The sequence below is a fragment of the Rhipicephalus microplus genome, chromosome 4 (genome assembly GCF_043290135.1).
Source record: "Rhipicephalus microplus isolate Deutch F79 chromosome 4, USDA_Rmic, whole genome shotgun sequence".
Lineage (NCBI taxonomy): Eukaryota > Metazoa > Arthropoda > Arachnida > Ixodida > Ixodidae > Rhipicephalus > Rhipicephalus microplus.
In genome coordinates, this window is record NC_134703.1 from 102,173,953 (window position 1) to 102,199,004 (window position 25,052).

At 45.3% G+C, this 25,052-nt stretch overlaps 1 protein-coding gene across 2 annotated transcripts in view; it reads left to right on the plus strand.

Moving 5' to 3' along the window:
• The window catches only part of LOC142814530 (uncharacterized), a 46,729-nt gene extending 25,852 nt beyond the window's left edge, over positions 1 to 20,877 (plus strand). The window contains exons 1-4 of one of the 2 annotated variants that reach the window (XM_075893380.1): positions 382 to 477; positions 11,491 to 11,545; positions 16,153 to 16,533; positions 19,747 to 20,877. In XM_075893380.1, the coding sequence (XP_075749495.1) occupies positions 11,491 to 11,545; positions 16,153 to 16,533; positions 19,747 to 20,348 (1,038 nt within the window). In that variant the 5' untranslated portion in view covers positions 382 to 477 and the 3' untranslated portion in view covers positions 20,349 to 20,877. Of the gene's footprint in view, positions 1 to 381; positions 478 to 11,490; positions 11,546 to 16,152; positions 16,534 to 19,746 lie in introns of those variants that run through there. The other variant, XM_075893379.1, reaches the window with a different exon arrangement.
• The last annotated feature ends 4,175 nt before the right edge of the window (positions 20,878 to 25,052 follow it).

Consider the following 25,052-nt stretch of genomic DNA (forward strand, 5'->3'; position numbering starts at 1 on the left):
TGCTCGACTTAGATGCCAATAATTGAATATAGTAAGGAAATATGTGAGTTGTCAAGGTTAATTGAGTCGAGTGAGAAACATATTAGTTCCATTAAGAAGTCCAAATTGGGAATGACTAGGGCTAACGGCGACTGTTTAAGATTGAAATCCTTACCTAAATTAAGATTAATCACGATTACATTACATGTGCCCAATATTTAAAGATAGTTTACTAAAGTCAAAGTGGGTGAGTAATAGGAAACACCGCGTAAGTAGTGCTTGATATATTCCTCTAAAATTATTCAGCAATTTTTATGCTGCTGACACGTTTAAAAGCTGGCACTTCCTTCTGTACAAAATGCTAATTACATAACAACTTTTTGTGATCATATATTAGGCTTCAGACAGCATTGCACGTCAGTAGTCAAGACAGGCTCTCTTTTTCAAAATTATCTGGGCACAAGGAAAGGCAAGGGCAAGCGTTCTTTTTGAGCTGAGGTAAGCACAGCTCAAATATGTACAAATTTTGGGTAAACATTTTGGATTCACTGAATTATGCAACAACGAAACGCAGTCAGCGCGCGTGATTGTGTTCCCGTTATTCTTGTCTTTATAGATGATGATGCAACATTTTATTTATGAACAAAAAAGGGAAGGGAGAATGGTATAGGGGCTATAGATGATTTCAAGATTGCAAGCGTTGTACCTCAAAAAGCTTTCGGTCACTTCATTTACCAGCTCGTAACGTAAAAACTCAAAGGACGTTTTCACTTTTTTCAACAGTAAGGAAAGTCTCTGATTAGTTTTCCAGATAGAAAAAACGTTCGTAATATTTAAGGCAATTGCGTGTAGTTTTTATGTAACTCAAAAAAAAACATTTATTTGAATATATTTTGCCAAATGAGAGGAGATGTGTAGAAAATAAGCGGGCTATTTTCTAACGCTCTAATTATGGGCCGTCGGACGGCCCATAATTAACCCTCTAATTTAGAACTTCGCAGAGTGGAGTCCCACCATTCTTCAGTATTTTCCTTATCGCTGCGAACCGCGGAGTACCGCCAGAGCATATGAGTGAGATATTAGGTGTCGTGGCATTTATCCTCCCGATAAATCTTGTTAAATCATGTTCCGAATAAATCTGTGTCGATCCAGATAAATATTGCTAATTAACAGTGGGCTCGAGTAAGTTTTTGTTTGTAATAGCCTTAGCGTAGTGGCCTGAGCTCTGTTTAGTTCACTGTGTGGAGGGGGAAGACCCTGCGTCCGAGGTAGGAGAGTTGTAGTAGCTCGTTGTACAAGAGGAGAAACCTCAGCATCTTCTTGCGTTGCGGCTGCATGGAAGAAGTCTTCGTGCATAATTGTGGGCATATCCTTTGAGGTCAGTGGGAGCACTGTGAATTTCTCCCATGTGAGCAGGAAACCAAATAATCTTGTGTAGTTTGATGACTTTACCTTGAGTATTTCCAGAGCTTGTCTAGGGATGACTCCTTTGACAAATGCTTGGATGGCAGTCCATATAATTTCTGTGCATCCTCGATCTATTTTAGTCACAAGTGTCAATGCAATGGCTACTTCTCGGCCATTTTCGATCTTATTGTAAAGGTGGAATTTGAATTGAGTAATTTACATTTACCGTTCACAAGTATTGCTGTGAAGGCTCGTTTATTGGAGTGCCCGGACATAATTAGTGGAAATGTCTGACCTACCCAAATGTCACGATTCAGAAAAAGCAGGAGCTGCACATACGTCCTTGCTGCCCTTTACATCTATACGTCAAGCCCGAAACGCTGTCACAGCAGCTGTACCGTGAGACATCAGAAGATAGTTCTCAATGTGGTTCATTAGGCAATTCTTGCGGCAGTGGACGTATACGTTAGCATTAGTCATGGCATATTCACCTTTATTATCGATTACCCAGCCAACGATGGTTACGCGATGACATCACACTGTAACTGAAGACAAGGACACCACACTTAGGAAAGCGGCGTATGTCGTACCAAGAAATCGGGCTTTATAAATCTAACAACATTATACATTCGTCGTTCTAGGTTGAGGAAATACTTCCCGCAGTTCACGCCCGCTTAGCTTTGTGCCTATGAGATCTATACAAGCAACTTCAGACGCAACGGGTCCACCTTGCGTGCATTACGTCTGTATGACTCTTGTAGGCTATGTCTCAAACATCAGAAGAAAATTGCTCTGCAATAATGACGAAGAGAGACGGGAATCGATCGCTATAGCGATAAAAGGGAACGTAACATGGTACACTCGGTATATAAATCACAAATTTTGAGGCCTGATATTTCATAGAGTGCTGACGTGGTCGCCGCATGTTATACACCTAAAAAGCGCGTCTCTTTCAGTACGTACGCGCTCTGCCATGGTGAATGTCGGCTTGAATTGCTTACAGTATTTTGACAAGGTGTTTTACGATGTGGCTGACCCACGCTACAAAGTCGATTATGAGTGAATATAACGAATATACAACAAATTCAAGCGATGAAAGTGGGAATATGTTCTGGCTTCCCGCAAAAAACAACAGATATTCGCACGCTAATGGAGTGCAAATGATCATAGCTGTCCACTCTACAGCCGCAGAAGTTGAACAACCCTCGTGTTCGATATGCTGTATGTGTCAGAGAGCATCCTCCTTCTGGTTTATCTACTCTAGACGTGATAGACCTGCCGAGATTTTACCACGTTACACATCTAGTGCTAACCCTGAATGACACTGTGTTGAGGACGGTAGGTGCGTTTCCTGCTGTCTACAACACAGTAGATTCATTTACAATCGTATCTCTTGATTATTCAAGTAAGCTGAACTGAGAGTTTTCTCAAACTGCATTGCAAAAATATTTCCGAAAGTTTTCAATTTTGGTTCATTCCTAAAACGTCGGGAAAATGCTGTTATTCTTTCGTCCTTGCAAAGCTGCTACGAATAGTTCAGATGCGGTTTTCAATTCACTTTCTTTTCGATCTGACAGTCTATTCACAGCGTAAAGGCAACGCCCCAGGAAACCAATGTTCCTTGAAATATCACTTCTATTTGTCTTGGTCATTGTCATTCGTCATTTATGCGCTGTTCATGACGTATATTTAGATGTTTAGCCCGAGTTAGGAACATACTGGAAACAGGAAAGTACAGTAGAACAAACTTGGCTTTAACACTTTAAATGTTTAGCGTAATCAAGCTGTGAGGTACTTGAACCCTTGTTCAAACATCATCGTTCGAAGCGTTCATTCGCTTTAACACTTTTAAAGTTTTACCTTAATCAAATGGTTAGGTATTTGAACCTCTGTTCAAAACATTGCCACTGGAAGTGTTTAGGCATGACTTCTCGTGATATTTAGAAAAAGAAAAAATGGCCCCATGTCTGCGTGTTTCACTGCAAAGATCGTCGGAAAACGATAGTCTTCCTCCTGGAGAGAAAGAATGAAACATTTATTTGATGTTCTGCGCGAGAAAATCGGTGAATGCGATTCTGTAGGCGCTGCGTTAAAGTGACTCAATGCACGCCGCGGGTAGGTGCCACTACTGTATTATCTTAGCAAAGTGCAGAAAACAACCACCTTTTCGTGCATAGCGTTGCATCATCAGCTTAGCGTAATAAACGCTACGTTCCTTAGAATTACTTATACTTATGTATGACTTTCATAGTATAAAAAACACGCCATAGTATACTGACGTGATGATGTCTTGCATTAGGTATACGCAACATTTGCTTTCTAATCGAGGTAATTTTGAGGTACGCATGAAGCCACGTCTAAGGAATGCCCAAGACTCAAGAAAGAAATGGGTATCCTGAAAGAAATGGTCAGGGATAACTCCACCCATAGAGAAACTTCACAGAAAATCCGGCGTCGACGTCGCCACCGACGGAAGCGCTCCAGTCGTGGTGATATTCATGCACCACTTCAGTCTACACCACCATCAACATCCAGTAGAAGGCCAGAGAGTACAAGAATACCTCCACCAGCGAAGCCTCTCTCCCCTGAAGACTGGCCGGTGCTTGCGAACGCACGGCCTTCCGAGCCGCCTTCCCGCTCTCTGCTCCCAGTGAAAGCCAATGCTGCTGATGACGAGGCTCCAACAGCAGATCGTCAAATTAATCCTATGCTGCGATCTATTGTGAGTGTCATCAGAAGTCTTCTGACAAGCATCGATACGCCAACTGCTAGGAGCGGCCTACAGGTGCTGGACGCGTTGAGTCCGGTCCTTGCAAGCCTCCAGTAAAGCCATGGCCGACAATCACAAGTCGTTCCGTCAGGAGGTCAGAGAAGCGTCGATTTTTCAGTGGAACGCAAGAGGTCTGAGATATCGCATATCTGATTTTCGCCAGTTTGTTCATCTGTACCGATTTCCTATCATGATTATATGTGAACCGAAATTATCGCACCCAATCAGATTATCCGGCTACGAGTCATTTTTCTCTTCAAGTGACATCGAAAGTAGCAAGGTTGTTGTATTTATTCGCCGGAAGCTTACTTACGTCGTCCAGCTAGTGCAACCTCACGACGGCAATCAGTATGTGTGCTTGTCTGTTAAAAAAGGACAGGTGACATTCGCAATTCTAGGCGTGTATATATCCCCATCAAGTCATTTCGACGCCAACAAACTAGACGGCATATTAAGGGCACATCCGGGTCCGTGGGTTATCACCGGAGATTTCAATGCGCATCATCCCATTTGGGGAAGCTCAAGGCTTAATTCAACGGGACGACGTCTAACATCATTGGTTTCCAGCCATGGTCTCGTCTTTCTGAATGACGCCAGTCCTACGTTTTTTACGAGGCACTACATATAGCAGCTGCCTTGATTTGTCCTTTGTTTCACGCCGATTTGCTACACGGGTAAAGTGGTTTTTGGACATTGAAACACACGGAAGTGATTACATCCCCACTTACCTGAAGATTAAAGGTATTTCGAACACGTACTCCTCTACCACAACACAAAGAATAGATTGGAGTGTGTTCAAAACTCAACTTGAGGATGCTTGTGAAGAAGGCCTGTCTAATGGTCTTCAGCAAGCTATTAAGGAAACTGCACATGCGGCTATGCACACAATAATATGCTCTTCGAAGTACTCTGAATGTGACCTCGAGCTGGAGCGACTTCGTGCGATCCGCCGTCGTGCCGAAAGACGATACCGACGCACCAATTCCACAGACGATCTACGGACAGCCCGGCGCATCCAAAAGAAGATACAACGGCGCCTTGACAAATTAGACACCCAACGATGGAGGAAATTTTGTGCGTCGCTAGATTCTCATAAACCACTGTCTCAGATATGGAGAATTGTGCGAGGCCTACGTTCTGTTCCAGAGCAGCGTTTTCCCTTCAAAGCCCTTGCACTTGAGGTAGCAGAAGATTTCTGCGCTATGACCGTGGGCCAGACAGCGTACCCAAGCCTACATACAGTGAACTATATCCCTCACTCACGGGACCCACGCATGGATCTACCGTTTACATCACAGGAGCTCGATGTGGCGCTCGTCTTATGTAATAAGTCGTCGTCAACTGGCCCGGATGACATCTCATACAGGATGCTGTGCAACCTTGGTAAACGGGCACGCGAAGCACTCCTTAACATCTTCAACGATTCCTGGCAAGCTGGCGTCGTTCCGCAAGATTGGAAGATTAGCCGCTTGGTACCGATTCTTAAGCCTGGCAAATCTCCCCTGGACATTGCCTCTTACCTACCGATCGCACTCTCAAGTTGCGTAGGAAAGGTAATGGAGAGAATGATCTTGGCCAGGCTTGAATGGTACCTGGAATACTATGAGATATATCCGAACGCCATGGCTGGTTTTCGCCGTCACCGATGTTCGATCGACAATGTTATAGATCTCGTCACATATGTCCAGCAACAAAAGGCAGGTAAACGACTATCTGCAGCCATGTTCCTTGACGTAAAAAGAGCATACGACAACGTTCTACATGACGCCATCCTCGAAGCCATTGAGTCAGTGGGCCTAAGCGGGCAACTGTATTGTTGGACACGCAGTTATTTACAAGGGCGGACCTTATTTGTTAACACTGCAGATAGTCCAACCTCCCAACACCCAACGCATCGTGGAGTCCCGCAAGGTGGCGTCTTGAGTCCAACCCTCTTCAACCTCGTTCTCATTGGTCTTGTAGAACGACTACCAAGTGTGGTCAAGTTATCCATGTACGCTGACGACATCTGCGTCTGGACATCTGGCGTGACAAGACCTCAGGTACGCGCAAGACTTCAGAAAGTTGTGACGTTGGTATCAGTGTACCTCAAGGACCAGGGTCTGAAAATCTCGCCAGCGAAATGCGCATTGATTGATTTTAGTCGAAAGCCAATGAGACCATACGCTATATCAATCGATGGCCAAGTCATACCATATGTCAGGACGCACAGATTTCTAGGCGTATTCACTGATAGAGACCTCTGCTGGGGCTCACATGTGGCTCACTTGAAGAAGAGGCTGACAGAAATTGCTAACTTATTCAGGTATCTCGGAGGAAAAACCTGGGGGACTTCAGTACATGCAATGATGCAATTGTAAAAGACGCTTTTTCTTGGCTGTTTGCGCTACAGTTTGCCTGTGTTGACCAACACCTGTAGAACCAACATTCGGACTCTCGAAAGCATCCAGGCTATGCCTCTGCGAGTTTGTCTGGGGCTACCGCGATGTTCATCAACAGCTGAGACAATCGAGATCGCTAATGACTACCCGCTAAAGACGCATATCATGATGGAAGTGCTAAGAGCACACGTGAGGCATCTTACTCGTGCCCCTGCCCATCATCTAGCTTCACTGCCAGAAGCCCGACCTCGTGCCTCATTTTGCCAGACAGTCTTGTCATATCGCACACGCATTCCTACGGGATATACAACTCCATCGAGGATTTCAACTCCCCCATAGAGTATGACCTATGCACATGTTGAACTCACGGTTCCAGGCATAGGGTCAAAAGCCCGGCTCTCGTCTCCAGCGCTAAAGCAGCTTTCTCTTCTCTTGTTATATGAGAAATACAGTGAGCATACTCATCTATATACTGACGCTTCAACTAAAGTGGATGGGTCTGCAGGGTCGGTGATCTTTCCTGCAACAGCGACAATTGTGAAGTTTCGTTTATCCTACCAGACATCATCGACAACTGCGGAACTTGCTGCTCTACGTAGCGCAATTCAAGTCATTAAACACCAAGAAGCCAAGAAATGGAGCGTGTTCACGGACTCTAAGGCAGCACTACAGTGTTTGATATTCGCCTTACGCCGGGGACCTCATGAACAACTAGTGCTGGAAATTAGAGAGCTGCTTCACCACCTCTTCGACGAAAGACACAGAATCATCTTTCAGTGGCTTCCAAGTCACTGCGGCATATTGGGCAACGAACATGCCGATGCAGCGGCCCGATCAGCACACGAAGATGGTGAAGAAAAATTTATACCATTTTCAAGGACTGATGCTGCAATGACCATCCGAAAAATTGCTAATGCAGAATTAAAATCCCTGTGGAACACCGAGTGCTTACAGCACACGCGACTGCGTAGACTGGACACATCTCGTCGACTCCGGCCTCCGTCTGGACTCTCTCGACTCGAGACAACAGTGCTTTGCCGACTATGGCTTGGTGTCGCCTTCACCAATGCTTTCGCCTTCCGAATCGGCATGGAAGACAGTGCTGCTTGCGGTCATTGCGGCAGCGATGAAACTATAGAGCACGTTCTTTGTCACTGCCCTCGTTACAGCGTGCAAAGACGGCAACTAGCTGCTGCGTTAGCTCGGCTTGACGACAGACCTTTGTCTAAACAATCAGTGCTGGAAAGACGACATGATTTGTGTGCTCACAGAAAATCAGTGAAGGCCTTACTAAACTTCTTGCGTGGCAGCGGCCTATTGTATAGACTGTAGCACCCCAGCTCCCCCCCCCACTTTTTTTTCGCGCGCGTCTATTTCCCTCTTCGCTTTCTTTCCAATCTTTCTTCCCCATTCCCCCTTCCCCTAGTGCAGGGTAGCAAACCGGATGCTCCATTTTCTGGTTAACCTCCCTGCCTTTCCCTCATTTTATTCTCTCTCTCTCTCTCTCTCTCTCTCTCTCTCTCTGCTTTCTAATCAATACTACGCACAAGTATGAACGCAGGAACCAGAGCAATATAGGAGGGCTCTGTAGATGTAGCTTAATTTCAAAATTGAAGGAAAAAAGAATGCAAAACAAAAAGACAAGCCGTTTCGGGTGACAAATATGGAAGTCGACAGACAGACAGAGCAAAATCTTTGCGTCGAAGTATTCAAAAAGGACTAGCTTCTTTAAGGGCCAAACCTCATAAGCGCGAAAATGCACGCGACAGCGACGAGCGATGCGGCGTAGATCGTCTTCGCGCGATCAGTCGCTAGCGCAGGCAAACCTGATTATCGCGATGGCTTCGGTGAGCGAACTCAACTGTTGCTGGCATGAGGCCGTCTACTCGCACCAAAAAAACCGCGTAGTGAAAGCTATGCAATTTCAAAATAAGATATATTGTTGTGTAATGGAACGGAAAGTGTTTATGAGTGCCTTGCAGCACTTTTTTACATGCGTAAACATTGTTACATGCGTAAACATTACGTTAGTTCTTGTTGCGCATACGTGACTCGGGCAGGGTCACGTGCACCTATGTAGTCATTGTCTTTTCCGGTTGTTCGCTATTGGCTGCTTGAGCCCAGCACTTCCGGGAGATGAGCGACGGTTTCCAAATCTGGAGAACCGAGTGATCGCGCGAAAACGAGCACGCGACACGTCACGCGAACGCCCTGTTTCGTCGCTCATAGCGTCGCTCGTCGCTGTCGCGTGCATTTTCGCGCTTATGAGGTTTGCTCTTAAATGTGTTTCCTTGTACCCAGATTAGCCAAATGCGTCTTTCAATCCGGGGGACTGCCGCACGGCGGATCTGAACATGTTTGTGGCGTAAAAGAGTGTTTTCCGAGCTGGACAGTGTGACTCCTCAGACCAGTAAGTGCATTCATGTGGACATGCGTCTGCAGCTGCGTCATCATAAAGAAATTAAAAACGGATCACGTTTGCTTTGGTCATTCATTTTGAAGGGAAAACTAAAATGGCAAGGTGGCCGAGTTTATAACCTCTCGTGCCTTGTTTGTTAAGCAGTGGTAACGCTAAGTTACTTGTTAACGCTAAGTTACTTCACGACCATGAAGAAGGCGGAATGGCGTTGTTCTTGTTGTTTCTTGTTGAGCCGTGTTACAGGCGAACGTGACATACAGCAAGATCTCGTCCCAGTTTTTATGCTCCACGTCAGCGTACATGCAGTGCATATCCGCAAGTGTCTGGTTGAGACGCTCCGTAAGACCATTCGCTGGCGGATGATACGCCATTGTTCACCTGTGGGATGTCCACTAAGTCTTAAAACTGTCTGTAATAGTTCGGCTGCGAATGCAGTTCCCCTGTCAGTTATTGCCACTGACAGAGCGCCATGCCTCAGCACCACATTCTCTACGAAAAATCGGGCTGCTTCACTTGCCGTGCCCCTCTCCAGAGCCTGGGTTTCGGCGTAACGAGTGAGGTAGTCAGTAGCTACTATAATTCATCTGCGACCTGCCAATGAGGTGGGGAATGGGCCCAAAAGATCCATTCCGACTAGAGCGAATGGAGTAACAGGCACGTCAATAGGATGGAGGAGGCCTGCTGGTTTGACGGGTGGGACTTTTCTGCGCTGGCAATCAAGGCACGTCCGAACAGAATGTTGAATGGTCGCCGTAAGTCTTAGTCAGTAGTATTTCTGCCTGCTGCGTCTCCGCCCTGGGCCGGTTCGCTCCTCCTTGGGCGACCTGGTCCCCCACCGGGCTCACCTGGGGACACCATATCGACGCCCCGCTTAGCGTGGGTGTCCCGTTGACATGCTCGGCCACGGTGCAGGACTCAAAACCTCAGCCCATTCTCTAGACCACGCCTCCGAGACACTGTATTACAGAAGCCAGTCACATAGATCACCAGGATTTCGTCACTACTTTCGTAATTTTACCGAAGTGCTGCAAAGACCTGATTTTGGGGATAGACTTTCTGCGTGAATACGGCGCCGTTATCAACATTTCTGAGTGATAGGTTACGTTTTGGATGGCCCCAGATAAAGTTTCGAATGGGCCCGGTACAGACCAGTGACGTAAACCTTTGGGCGTCTTCAACGACGACGTGACCATCCCACCGCGGTCGAGTGCACTCGTGGCTGTGACATGTGACACGTTGAGCCATTCTGAAAACATCGCCGAGCGAATTCCAACACTGCTATTCAGCCATGGTTTATCTATCACAAGAGGCGTAGTGAGCATAAAATGCGGACACATGCACGTCCTTGTTACGAACTTCAGCTCTGAACGCCGACATCTGACGAGAGGCATGGCAGTCGCGTACATGGAAGAGCTCACCGAGATGACAGACTGCGTAACTCTTGAAAAAGATAATTCAACTGATCTGCCCCCCCCCCCTCGCACCTCTATCTGTTGATATTGGCCCAAGTTCGCCGCCGGCGCAGAGGCAAAGCATCATGCAGCTTGTTAACAAGTTTGAAGAATGTTTCTCTTCGACGTCCAGGGTCCGTCAAATGCCGCTGACAAAACATCGAATTACAACGGACGACATGACCAGACCCATCAGGCAAAACCCGTACCGGGTAACTCCGCGAGAACGTGAAGCCATCGAAAACCAGGTGCGACAGATGCTTGAAGACGATGTTATTCAGCCATCGAAAAGCCCTTGGGCTTCGCTGGTTGTATTAGTGAAGAAAAAAGACGGCACCTTACGTTTCTGCGTGAAATACCGCAAGCTTAATCAGATGACAAAAAAATACGTCCACCCACTTGCACGTATGATTCACTCGATCGACTACAGCATGCGCGTCATTTCTCGTCAATGGATCTAAGGAGTCGATACTAGCAGATAGAAGTCGATGAAAGAGACCGGGAAAAAACAGCTTTCGTGACACCTGATGGCCTTTTGAATTTAAGGTACTTCCATTTGGCTTGTGCTCAGCACCGGCAACGTTTCAGCGGCTAATGGACACCGTACTATCAGGCCTCAAGTGGCAGACGTGCTTAGTGTACTCAGATGACGTCATCGTATTTTCTGCCACATTTGACGAACACGTCAGGCGACTACACTCAGTATTTCAAGCTATCCGTTCCGCTTGACTAGCACTTAAGCCGGAAAAATACGATGTAAAGCACACATTAACGAAACTTCTCAGGTCAGTTCACATACAGTTAATATGTTCATATGTTCCACACACAAGTCAGTTCTCCTCACATGACGGTTCATATTAGCCTAATAGGTACATATGTACACGATTTTCCCATACAAGGTCAGTTCACACTAGATACATATGCACACAATTTCCCCATATAAAATGTGTTCGCACCGAGACTAGTGCCACCTTATTAAGCTGCTTTAACCCCCTTTACTTTCCATCCCAAATGAACTGTAAACAAAATGAAAACATTCAACTGAGGGAGTGTCATGTCAATGAAAATTTTAATCCATTGCAGATGAAAGAGAACGTGTTTTACTGGACCTGGTTGCACGTGGCACTTATTGTACTTGGTAAGCAAATTTATTTTATATGAAAATATGCAAAAATTTGCACTGATTTCCTATTGCCAGTACTAGCATATTGTGGCGAAACTGGGAAGGATTAAGGAAAGGATTCGCTACAAAATTAGGCACCACGTAGGGCGTGACGCCACGGCAAATATTAGGCGTAACTTTAAAAGGCTGGCGTACAGAAGAACTGCTCACAATATAAGCAGGAACTGCTATTGCGATAAGTTGACATTAGGTGACAAAAAGTCAGAATATCACATCAAGGGCGAAGCAATAAATGCGATAGCAGTATATTGGGATGCCCCGGGAAGAACGGCAACCAGATAGAGACTTCGAGCTCATTGCCCAAGCACAATAGTAATAATATTCATATGTGGAGTTTAACGTCACCAGAGATGTCGTAGTGGAGGGTTCCAGAAATTTTGGCCACCTGGGGTTCTTTAACATGCACCCAAATGTTAAGAAACGGGCTTACAGGATTTTCGCCTCCATCGGAAATGCAGCCAACGCCGCCGAAATTCACGAAAGGAACGCACAGGACGAGGGCGTACTACAACGTTCCGAGCTCGGAGCTGGGAACGTTGTAGTTCCCAGCTTCGAGCTGGGAACTATACAAGGGGCGCATGAAACATACGCACAGGCATACACAAGACGAGTGCGAACTTACAAGCCTTACAGCTGCTACGTCCCTGTATTTGAACAGCGTGCTTTTTTTACTAACTTGGCTCTGCAGCAAGCCCAGTGACCTTACGACACTGTGTAAGCCAAACGCAATCTTTCCGATGAAATCACACGATGTACAAACTTCTCTTGACAAAATCAGGCGCGCGCGCATGGGGATATGGGTGACTACGTTCTGATCGGCAAAGTGCAGGCTACGAACCCACGAATCGCGACGAGTGGGGCGCCGTGCGCGCACATCGCGCCATATCACTGCTTCGCGGGTAATGCAAGCAACACGCTGATATTCCTCCGAGATCGACGCATCGCCAGCGCTAAATGGTGCATATAGATTGCTCGCCGTCAGCACCCTGAAAGACGCGCACAGCAGTGGTCAAACAAATAGCGGCGCGTGCTGAGGAGCGAGAGGTCGCTCCTATTATATACAAATACATGTACATATTATCACTGCTATTTCTATAAAAATACACATACATATACAGCGCATGGCGGCGACGGCAAAAATCAACCGAGAGGGTTCATATGACTGTTATCACAATAAACATGAATTTGGGTGGGACAGGCAACGTATACAAAAGACGTGCATGCGCGGCGTGTACAAACCGTGGATTGATTACCTGGAGCAAAGTGAAATACCAAGGGATAAAAAACGCATACTATAATCTAAAAAAGTGCCCTTTGACAATCATTTTCTACATGTGAGTAACGTACCTAACACTCCCTCTGAAGGGGAACGTTGACGTTTTTTGGACGAATCAGGTCTTGCCTATCTTTCGAAAATTCCTGCGTTCCACGACTCTCCTAAAGACAGCGCTACACATGTGACTTACACATGCATGAAAGAAGAGTAAAAGTTTTCAGGACGTAGAATAGCGATAGCTTAGATTATGAGACGAAAACTAGCTCGCAGAAAAAGAAGTAACATTTTTGGAAAGTCGTGCGTCGCACGACTCTCTTTAAGAGAGCGCTAGACAAGTGATTTTCCAATGTATGAAAGCAGAGCCAAACGTTTGAAAGTGTAGGATAGCCATAGCTTACATAGATTGTGTGATTTGATCTAGAAGCTCGCAGAAAATGAAAATCGCTTTTAAAAAATGGGGTGAACTCAAGATTGTTGGGGAGGCCTTCACCCAGCAGTGAAGAAAAAATCAATAGGCCGAGGAAGGTGATGCCTAGGCAGCTGTAGGGCTGCGTTAAAGTTAATGTGTTGCAGCCACTCGCAGAGCGCACATCGCTGCATTGTGAATATTGATAGCTGAGTTTTTATTTTTGAAGGGTATAGCTAGGCAGTCTTCTGTGTAATATTATCGTTCATTAGGCAACTTTACCGAATCGTAGCTCTGGCTTTTAACCACTAATTCAAGCTCCAGCAGCTTCTTTTTTTTTTCTTGGTAGGTTGGTATGTGGAGTTTAACGTCCCAAAACCACTATATGATTATGAGAGACGCCGTAGTGGAGGGCTCCGGAAATGTAGACCACCTGGGGATCTTTAACGTGCACCCAAATCTGAGCACACGGGCCTCCTTCATTTCTGCCTCCATCAGAAATGCAGCCGCCGCAGCCGGGATTCGAACCCGCGACCTTTTTTTTTCTTGACCTTCTGCTACCGCGCCGATATATTCGACGACTCTTGCTCGTTCGCTCTAACATAAAAAAAATGGCTCACTGGATGATATAGAAAGGGCCCAGTTCCAACAAAAACAGTGTAATTGTGAAACTGAGAAGCCTGAAGCAAGCAGCTCTTTCTACATCGGCTTTATTATTTATGTGGGCACGATGAAACAACTGTACATGAAAAATATTTAGCCTTCTATTGACGCGAACTAGATAATATTCGTCCGTCTTCTGGATTCCTCAATAAATAGAATTGCTCATAGTTGCTGTGACCTATAAATATAAAACTTAGTTCTACAGCTCCTTCCAGGCACGAACTCAAAGAAAAGAAGCATATTAACCCTTATAAATTTTTTTTGAACATTAGCAGTCAATAGGTCCTTTCCCGCACTGATAAAAAACAATGCACGCAAAATTTTGAGCCCATTTTACTTGCATGGTCAGTGGGCGTTATGCTGAACGGGAAAATGGTTCACGTTATTTTGACACTGAAGTAATATGTAGCCATACAACTAAATGTAGAACTGTACTTGGGAAACTCATGTCCAGAAGTGCTGAACATGCAACGATATCTGCGAGCGTAGGCTTCGGTCGTATGGGATCTGATCTACATAGGTCGTATTCCAAGACGATAACTGTCGGCAAATATGTCGCTTTACGTGACGTGATATTTCGTGGGAAACATGGAACCTCGGGCTAACATGGTCCTTCGAGTCGCGCAAGATGATTGGAAGGCAAAAGCCAGCTTCTTGTTCGATTGTATCGGCCCTTCATTCCCACCTCCATCCTTTCTACACCTCTGAGCGTCCCTGCCTGTGGACCACCGCTCGCTAAAAAGTGATGTCGTGTGATCAAGTCAAAATTTTGGAGGCATGAGACGTCACGGTGACGTCGCATATTACGTCATCATGGTGCCTTGTGAAAACGTGACTTTCTAATCGTTCGCGTTGGCGACGCTGACACTATCACCCACGCCACGGCCTCTTTTCGTGTTTTTCGAGGCATCTAAGGAAATGTTTGCCAGTCTTTCAGCCAACGGGTCTGCGCGTCCTCCATGAAATGTTTTCAAAAGGGAGCATCTCAGAACACAGACCCAGGTGTAACGCGCCGATTTTTTCGTACGTCACGGCACATGCTAGCACATTCTAGCACAATCGCATGTGCTTGAGTGGTGTTCCAGATCTTACTACTCTGTTGCTTGATTAATGGGGTTTAACGTCCCAAAGCGACTCTTCCTATCATTGAAGACGTATTGGAGGGCTCTTGCGAAATTCTACCTCATGGGTTTTTCTTCCCTGCACCGATAGCACACCATACACGGACCTCCAAACACATCACACGATAAAAACGAAACCCCCGCGCCTCGGATTACACCCGAGACTCGGGTCAGCAGCCCAGAATCATCCACAGAGTACTACTGTGGCGGCTTCGGGTTATCATGTGAGATCAAAACAATGATTGAAGAACTCCCTGACTAAGTCCACGTCGGCGTACATGCCCCCACCCCCAAACGCGCTCACCGGGTGAGTATTTGATATTAACTAGTCGATGATTTGTATGCTGATGGCTGTCGGTCTTACGTTGGTTCTTGATAAGCTAGAGCGTGTGCCGTGATCGCATTTTAATGGATACGAAATGAAAGAGGCCCGTTTGCTGTGTGATGGCAGGGTGCATTAAAGAACACCAGATAGAAAAACTTTGGAGACCTATTTGTATACACTATGGCGTGTCTCCCTATGGCGTTTCGGGACACAAGAACTGATATTATTGAATACTAAAAAGCTAAAAGCTTGCGTCTTTTTTATGAAAAAGAAACAAAACTCGAATTAGTACGTTGACGAAAGTAGCACAGACAGATGTCGTTTCAAATTGCACTTGTTTGCGTCATTGACATTTTGATAATTAGGCGAGTACTTTAATAGTTACGAACACTAATATTTGACTAATTGCCACTAAAGAAAAAAAGAAGTGGGTGCTACAGTATACTGGGAACAATATGGACTATAGGTTTAGTTTGTGTAACGCCTTTCCTCTTTTTTGTGACACTGTGCTGCGTGATAATTGGGACACGCGGCATTCGCTTTGTTCAACCTAATAAAGTCACCATCCGACAAACAACATCATTGTGTGTTCAATTTCGTCTCTAAATAAAAAGCGCAAATGAGACCCTTGCACTTCTTCAACACTGTGGTTTTTCGCCCGCTTTTTAAGAGACTATTCAGTGCTCTTTTCCTGTTGAGTACCAAGTTCTCGAAATCGGGGAACACTTTTTTCCTAACACACGTGCAAAATCTCGTTTTTTCTCTACGCAGGACGAGCACATACCAAAGTCAGCATCGACAGTGATATGGAAAGATTGTTTAAACAGCAGTTACAAGGCCACATTACAATGGATCAGTTTTCTTTTGACGTACAAAAGTATCTGGTTTTTTCGTATCATTTTGACTTCACAAACGGGCAATTTTTCTTCGTGAGCGACACCGGAGAACGAGGTGGAAGGTGCACTATCAATGTTAGAAGAGCAACACCCTTGTCGCTATTTTGTAGCTTCAGTCTTTCAAAAAGCTTCGCTCTGTACAACGTTGAGGGAAGGATGAAGTTCCCGTGGAAGAGATATCATTTCATTGCCAATGCCACGATCCTCAAAGGTGCCCTATATGCATCTATACCACTGAACTACAGCAGTTATGCCGGTAAGTGTTAAGATCCGGTGCAAATATCGCGGGTATTAAGCTTAGTTTTTACAGTCCACAGTCAAAGCAGGACTGGCGGATGCCCTTTTTGTAGCGCAAAGCTGGGCCACACGCACCGCCAATGCGCAGCCCGCAGCACTATCTCCAGATAGCCGGTGCAGTCGGCCCTGACGATACGTAATTTTGTAGTACATTAATCCACCTTATTGAAACAGTACTGTCTCACTGTAAAGAAAAAAAATATTGCTTGAATTATATTTATATGGGCTGTAAAGAGAGTAATTTTTTGGTTACACAGTCTTGTTTCCTAGCACACTTTTGTCATTGATTGATTGATTGATTGATGTATTTATTTATTTGTTCATTTATTTATTTATTTATATGTGAGGTTTAACAACCCTAAACCGCCATATGATTATGAGACATGCCGTTGAGGAGGGATCCGGAAATTTCGACCATCTGGGGCTCTTTAACGTGCACCTAAATGTGAGCACACGAGCCTACAGCATTTCCGCCTACTCGGCTGCTGACCTGCCGTTCCACAGCCGAGTATCTTAGCCACTAGACCACCGCGATGGGGCAGCACATTCTTCTGTAATAAGACGCATGCTGAGTGATTTCCTTTGTAATATTTTATTACACATGCGTTAAAACACTGAGAGATGTTGAATGAATGAAAAGTCAGATGACGGGTTTTCCAGACCCGATTTTCTTACCAGCGACCTCTTTCAGCTGAAGTGGGCGCTAAGCGCAAAGCTCAACACCTCAAGTAGCTATCGAACATATTAGTGACGTCAGAAATAATGACGTTGAAATGATGACGAGGCTATGACAATGCCTCTATAATATTTATTACAGAGGTCGAAGTGATAATGGTGACGTTAACACAATAGTACAACAACGTTGGAATTACAATATTTGTATCAGCAGGTAGATAACGAAGACGGGATAGTAACCACGTCTGGGTAACGATGTATGAATAATCGCACTATAATTCCCATAGTAATCTTTAGAGTGCAAATTTGTACTGTACAAGAACACACACACACGCACGTACAGGTAAACAACTAAGTCACCACTATTTTTATTGTTAGAAACCCATCCCACGTATATATACCATGAAGCCGGCATACGCAAGCTCATTATTTACGCTGGGGCGCCGTACGTCATCACAAGCACTGCACATCGAGAGCAACAAGCTACAGGTACATTGTGGTACATTGTAGTTCACAATAGAGAAAACAAGGATATCGTGTTAGAGAAGCTACCTGGTCACACGACAGCGAGATACCGAGAAACAAAAACAAAGCACACATCAAATACATTGGCGCTGTGCACAGCATACGTCGCAAAAGAAAGCAAGCTATACAGCACAGTCGGGCAAAAATTTTATTTCTTACAGAATAAATATCCAATCCATCAAGGGCAATCTTGCAACAGCATGGAAATATGTACTGTATACAACGCAAACACTTTAGCTTTCTAGCAAACACTTTAGCAACACTTTAGCTAACACTTTAGCTAGCTTACCCACGTTTTCGTTTAAGTCACCAGAAACCATGTTGAACCTATAAATTAAAAATGACTCTCGCATTTCACCCTTATAGTGAGACCCGAATCTGGATTTTAAAGTACCCCCTAAATGATTCAAAACTATGTCCGGTGGTGCCGACGTGTCTAGTTATTGGCTTACAAATCTAGAATATAGTGCATAAGCGTCATGTGCTTGTTAAAGTGATACCAATGTGCATTTTCGGTTTGACCGGTATGCAAATGAAGCCCTCAAGCAAATACATGGCATTCTCTGTCTCACACGTCAAATCATCACGAATTTTCAAGTTAAAATTATTGGCAGTACCTTCAGCCAACATGTTGGTCGTCATCGTAATGCATACTTTGGATCGAGGTTTGCCACGTGGATTGCAAACTGTATGTGAAATAGTTATTTCTAACTTCAAAAGGCGCGAAAATATTCTGCGAATTCCTACAACACCGATACATGGCGTGGGGTGGCCCTCGAAGTACTTTTTTAGGGGATTGCTTTGCGTCAGAAGGGTATGATGTTTCATCAGAGACACGATATGAGTGCACGTTAAAAAACTCCAGGTGATCAAAATTTCCTGAGCCCTCCACTACTGCGTCTCTCATAATCATATGGTGGCTTTGGGACGTTAAACGCCATATACCAATAATCAATGAATGAATTCATCATAGTCACTGCTAAATTAAGCGCAGATGCACGCACTACGTGTAGCTACAACGTTAGCACTATTTATGACTCTACGGGGACGTTTCCTTTTAAGTAACAAGCGTGGTCTACCGCAGTTGGTGCAGAAGTGTGCCGCTGTAAGCAAATACGCTTAAAAATGTCTGCTTACCTGTATAGGATGCTATGTTTAGGACGTTGAACACAGCGATTACAAAAAGGAAATATTTCATTTGGTAACGCTTCCAATAACAATAGGCTTCTGATAACGTTTTGTATATGAGTTACCACTTCAGCCTATCGCGACAACTAGTAGGTTAATAGTTCCCGCTGAGAAGGACTGCGTGAAGAGTGTGGATGGGAAAACCTTAGTAAGGTCTGATCTAAATTTGAGATATTGGGATTCATTATGAGGCTGAACAAAGATGCTGTCAATAACCCTTAGCTGTTTTGAATTGTTGCTGCGCAAAAATTGCGCTTCATAAAACAAATATGTTTGCACAGTTCAGAGTCTTAGCACAAATAGTAATAATTGTTGGTGTTCAACGTCCCAAACCACGATATTATTATGAGAGATGCCGTAGTGGAAGACTCCGGAAATTTCGACCTCTTGAAGTTCTTTAACGTTCACCTAAATCAAGCAAGCACACAGACATCAAGCATTCGCGCTTTCTTCGAAAAGGCGGCCGCCGCAGCCGATTTTCGATCCCGCGACCTGCGGGTCAGTAGCAGCCGAGGGCCTTACCCACTATATCACCATAGCCGGTAACCCTAGTGCTTATATTGATGCCGCTATAATATAGTGATGCCACTAATTTACGTAGTAACACCATGACATAATTTTCACACTGAATATTTTTTATTTGATCATAAACTTTGCTAATGTTGCAAGATTCATGAAAGAAATATAGCAGACTCTGATGAAAAAAAGTAATGTTAACTCGCTGACGCGAAGCCAACCATTGTCACATATTAACTGATGTAATTTGTTTTTTATTTTTCTACAGATAAACAAGGTGTGTTATGCAGCGCCGACGTGACAACTCTGAGCATCTCTACGTACTTCCGGTCTTTGTCAGTGGTTAAACCAGTAGAACAAAAGTTTTTGAAACAAGCCAGGCCACTTGTGTCAATGCAAATTCAGCATGAGCTGGAACGCTCTTGCAAGTTGTCTGCGGCGCGGGTGAAGGAGATATGGCAAAACCATAGAGGTATTATCTCAACTGAGGCACCAGGCATCACGACGTCGGTCAAGGACCCAGAAGATGAGGACAAGGTTTCTCCAGTAGACCAGGCTAGTTTACACACACCAAGTACCACGCCAAGCAAAACGCCAAGCACCACATTAAGTCCCACGTCACGCACCACATCAAGCTTCATGCCAAACACTACCACAAGTACCGCGTCAAGCAGCACGTCAAGCACAACGTTAAGCACAACGTCAAGCACAACGTCAAGCCCCTCGTCAGGCACATCAACAAGTGTCTCGTCAAGCACAATGACAAGCACCACGCAAACCACCGAGAAAGAGACAACAGACATGACTCAAAGTACTAAAGATATGGATGACGGAAACTCAACTACCTCGCCTACATTGGATTCCTGCTGATTCCATCACAATATCCAGCGTAAGCAGGACTGTCATCACAGTACTGCTGTAGCAGTTCTATTACACAGTAAAATTGCTTTTATGCAATTCTTTGATCTTAGGTTCATGAAATTTAACAGCAATAAATATTTTAAAAGATAATTTAGGGGGCCCCACACAATTGAATTATGGTAATTAAAAGCAACACAAAATATGTAAAAGCTGGGACTAAATTTAAACAAGTCTTAAATCAGCCAAACTGGACCAATCTGAAGATAATTGAGTTTCCTCTGCATTGTTTCTAGCCCTTAACTAGGTGGCGCAGTTTTTAGGTTGCTTCAAGATTTTTTCTAGGATTTAGCTAGGTGCTGATACGTTCTTTCTACATTGATGATAAACGCAGAGAAGTTTGAGTTAAAGCACAGACAGTCACATACCGAGCTAGCTACCCAGCACTGGAGAAAAAACTGAGGGAAGCAGAATAAAAAGAAGGAGGAGAGAGAGATGGTTAAGGTCACCTACAGACACATACTCTTAGGGGGGCCTTGAAGCACTTTTCTGAGTAACCATAGAATTAGTTCACTCGAAAAGGGCATCGCTTCCCAAATTCAACGCCACAAAACTTTTAAGAATCCGTCCTGTACGAGTGGAGTTACAAATATTTGTCGCACGCTGCGATCGCATTCTCTCTTCACTCCTCCCGACAAAAGCACTGGAAGCCAAGCAGGGAGGATTGAGAGAGGCAAACAAAAACGTCACGCACGTCTAGTGACCTTGAGTTCTTTTGTCTTTTTTTTTCGAATACGCGGCTTTTTCATTGCGATCACGCGCGCATGCATAGACAAGTGACGGCTTCTCACGGTGATCTCTATAACAACCGAGAGCGCCATGTTCAAATTGGCCAATGGCTGATAGATGGGTAATCTATGTCTCATTTTTGAGCGTCTTCCATCATTTGTCGAGGGAAGAGAAAGTAATTTTTAGCTGACTTTGATAATTTATTGTGAATTCCAGGCCGCGTTTGGCTGGCGTGTTCTCGGGAGCCTCTACTACCAATCGGCAGCATTTCCTGATCATGCTCAAAAAGTGTTGCAAGGCCCCTTTAAACACGGGAATGTTACAGTGTTTCAACGAGGCCGGTACTCGTGAAAGTGTAGTCAGTGTCGTCGCAGCTTTAGGACGTGAAGTCTGAATGTTCTGGCATTCCATGAATGATCGGACAGTCACAGATCATCCAGGCGTGCCGATATAATGTCTATAGGTCGGCAAGAAACGAAAATGTGGAGATTACTCGCACTCTCTGAAAAAGACTTCTTTTGTTGCCCCTAAGGCTCACTCAGACTTATACTTATCAAAATTTTCCTGAAGCTGCGTCACTCAACCTTCGACCCCCTAAAAATTACAACATCTCCCACTTAAGAGAACCATGTGGGAATGCAAAGCAGCGCTGGTGTGTACTTGTGTTTCCATTAGTTGTTAGCACTTGTATGCCTTCGTGTAGGCTTCATTTGTGTGTGGAGTTGTGCATATGTTGTCTACCGTTTATGGTACCCCCCTCACATTTGTGTTTAATACCGTATGTGTTCCCCAAAGTGAGCACCCAGCGCTGCTAGGAGAGTGCAATGGAGTGAGCGCACGAAGCATTATACACGAGTGCACAGCTGTGGCGGAGAGACAAATGGAAAAGGAGAAACGAAGCGAAAACAGCATTGTGCTACCTCCTCCACCCTACCTCCTCACGCTCATGCGAGGAGAGGGGGAGAGTTGGCGCATGCGCAGTAAAGGTAGTCACGCCACGCACCGAATAAAACTCGCCATCAGCTTCTTCGCATCTAAATGTTTCTAAACCTGACTCAGTAGTGCTCAAACTCACTAAAATACTACTCACTCAGACTGACGACAGTGTGTGTCTGAATGAGTTTGAGTGAGTCAATTTACTAATCAATGATGAGCCGACCAGACAAGATCCAGACAAGATTTCCGCTGTCCAACACTTCCCGCGTCCTGAAAAAGCCAAAGATTTGCGCAGTTTCCTCGGCCTCGCTTCTTATTTTCGCCGATTCATTCGAGACTTCGCCTCAATAGCTTCACCATTGCACAAGTTGCTCAGATCAGGCGTCACCTTTGTGTGGACTCCTGAATGTGAAGCGGCGTTTGCCCAACTGAAGTGTGCACTCACATCCGAACCAGTCCTCTGCCATTTCGACGAAACCACGCCTACGCTCCTGCATACAGACGCTAGTGGTCGAGGCATTGGTGGAATTCTCATACAGCGAGACAAATCTTCACGTGAGAAATTCGTCGCATACGCGAGCCGTGCACTGACCCCTGCCGAAAAAAATTATACCATCACTGAACAGGAGGGCCTAGCGATCGTATGGTCAATACAAAAGTTTCGACCTTATCTCCACGGTTGCAACTTTACTGTGGTTACGGACCATCATGCCTTGTGCTGGCTCTCGACAATCAAGAACTTGTCCGGCCACCTTGGTCGCTGGATTCTTCGCTTACAAGAATACGACTTCACGATTACATACAAGTCGGGAAACAAACATCAAGACGCCGACGCACTTTCGCGTTGCCCGCTCTCTTCGGAGCCACTTAACAAACCCGCCACTGCCGCACTCGAGAAGCTTTCGGCCGTCTCTTCCCTACATGTTTCGTCATTAGCTACTGTGGACCCAACTTCTCCAAGTTAGTGTGGTTTGTCCTTATCTCACCAACGTGCTGACCTTTACTGTCGCCGCATCAAGGACCGTCTTGACGGGACTTGCCGGCCCCTTAACGCCCGTCTTCGCCGACAGCTGACGCAATTCAAGCTCGACAACCACGTCCTGTACCATCATATCTACCACCCTGATGGTCAACGCTGGGTGCCCATTCTACCTCACTCTCTTCGGGCTCAAGTCCTCAAGACATATCACGACGACATGTCTGCTGGACACATGGGCTTCCAGAAAACGTATGACCGCATAAGATGTCACTACTACTGGCCGGGCTAGTCCCTCTGTGTCGCGAAGTACGTTGCCTCATGCGCCCTTTGTCAGCGTCGCAAGCTACCTACATCAACTCGAAGTCGACCATTACAACCGCTTCCGTGTCCCCTGCAATCATTCGAGGTAGTTGGCGTTGACCTGTATGATCCGCTTCCTATGACTGTGACGGGCAATCGATGGATAGTTACAGCTGTCGACCACCTGACCCGCTACGCCGAAACAGCTCCCGTGCCTTCTGCATCAGCTTCGGAAGTGGCTGACTTCATCCTTCGAGCAATAATCCTTCGACACGGAGCTCCTCGTGTAATCCTAAGCGACCGTAAAAGAGTATTTCTTTCAGAACTCGTCGAAGAAGTGCTCAAGGCATCCGGCACTACACACAAAACAAGCTCCAGTTACCATCCTCAGACGAATGGTCTGACAGAGCGCTTTCATCGTACACTGTCAGATATGATAGCGATGTATATCGAAACCGACCACAGACACTGGGACACCATTTTTACATTTGTCACTTGCGTATAATACCTCTGTACAGCGCACAACCGGTTACTCGCCGTTCTATTTCGTCCACGGTCGCTTCCCCTCTACTTTCCTCGATGTTTCGTTCTTCTCTGCGCCTGTCAAACCATGTTCATCTTCAAGTAAAGAATACGTGTCTCGTCTACTTCATTGCCGCCAGCTGGCTCGCGTCAACACTGAATCCAAGCAACAGGATCGCAAGCTTGAATCTGATGTCTCTCATCGTGCCGTGTCCTTCAGCCCTGGCGACGAAGTCCTCCTTCTTACACACATTCGCACTCCTGGCCTGCGCGAGAAGTTTCAAGTACGTTTTATTGGCCCCTACACTGTCTTGGAGTAAACGTCTCCTGTGAATTATCGCGTGGCACCCGTTCTTCCGACGAACCACCGCTACAGGGCAGCAGAAATGGTCCACGTATCCCGCATGAAACCTTTCATACGGCGTAGCTCTTCCCTTTAAACTGCGGCCAAGAACTGCGGTCAGGATGACCGCTTTCACGTGGGGGAAAGTTAGTGTAGGCATTCATTAAGCACATGTACTATCTTTACACATGTTCATCATCATGAGTCGTCGTCATCTTCATCTGCTGTGGTGACTTGGCTTGCCTGAGTTCTGTGCCTTGAGTGTGGTCGCTTCATCGTACCTTCTGGGCCGAATAAAAGTTGCCGTCGTCGTTACATCACAATATATATATATATATATATATATATATATCAATAAAATCTTGTCGCACAAGTCTGTATGCAGCTTTTTTTCGACTGACTGAAAACAGGCATTCATTTGAAAACGGATGCTGTGCGTTTTCACATGACGTGGGTCACGCTAAAACCGAAACCTAATTCTATATCTGATATCTGCGTCAATAGAACGTAAGGGTATGCGTCAGTATAACGTAAAAGTGCGACATGCGGCAATGATAACTTATGTTCCTAAGTCCATATCATTCAAGCTGTAGAGAAGGTCATGTGAAATATCATGCCAAGGCTGGCATCGTATACACGGTGAGTGTGAAGATGTTGTATTGAGTAAATGTTCATTCTGAGAATCTCCAGACTTCCATGCAACTATACATTTCCAGAAAACATTGCAAAATTGACTTTGACAGCTTTTGCAACGAATGTCATTTTTGCACAAAATATCCGTGCAAGTCATCAGAAATTATTGGTTAAAGCAAAGGTTTCGGATATTATTTTGGTGGTACTGACGTTG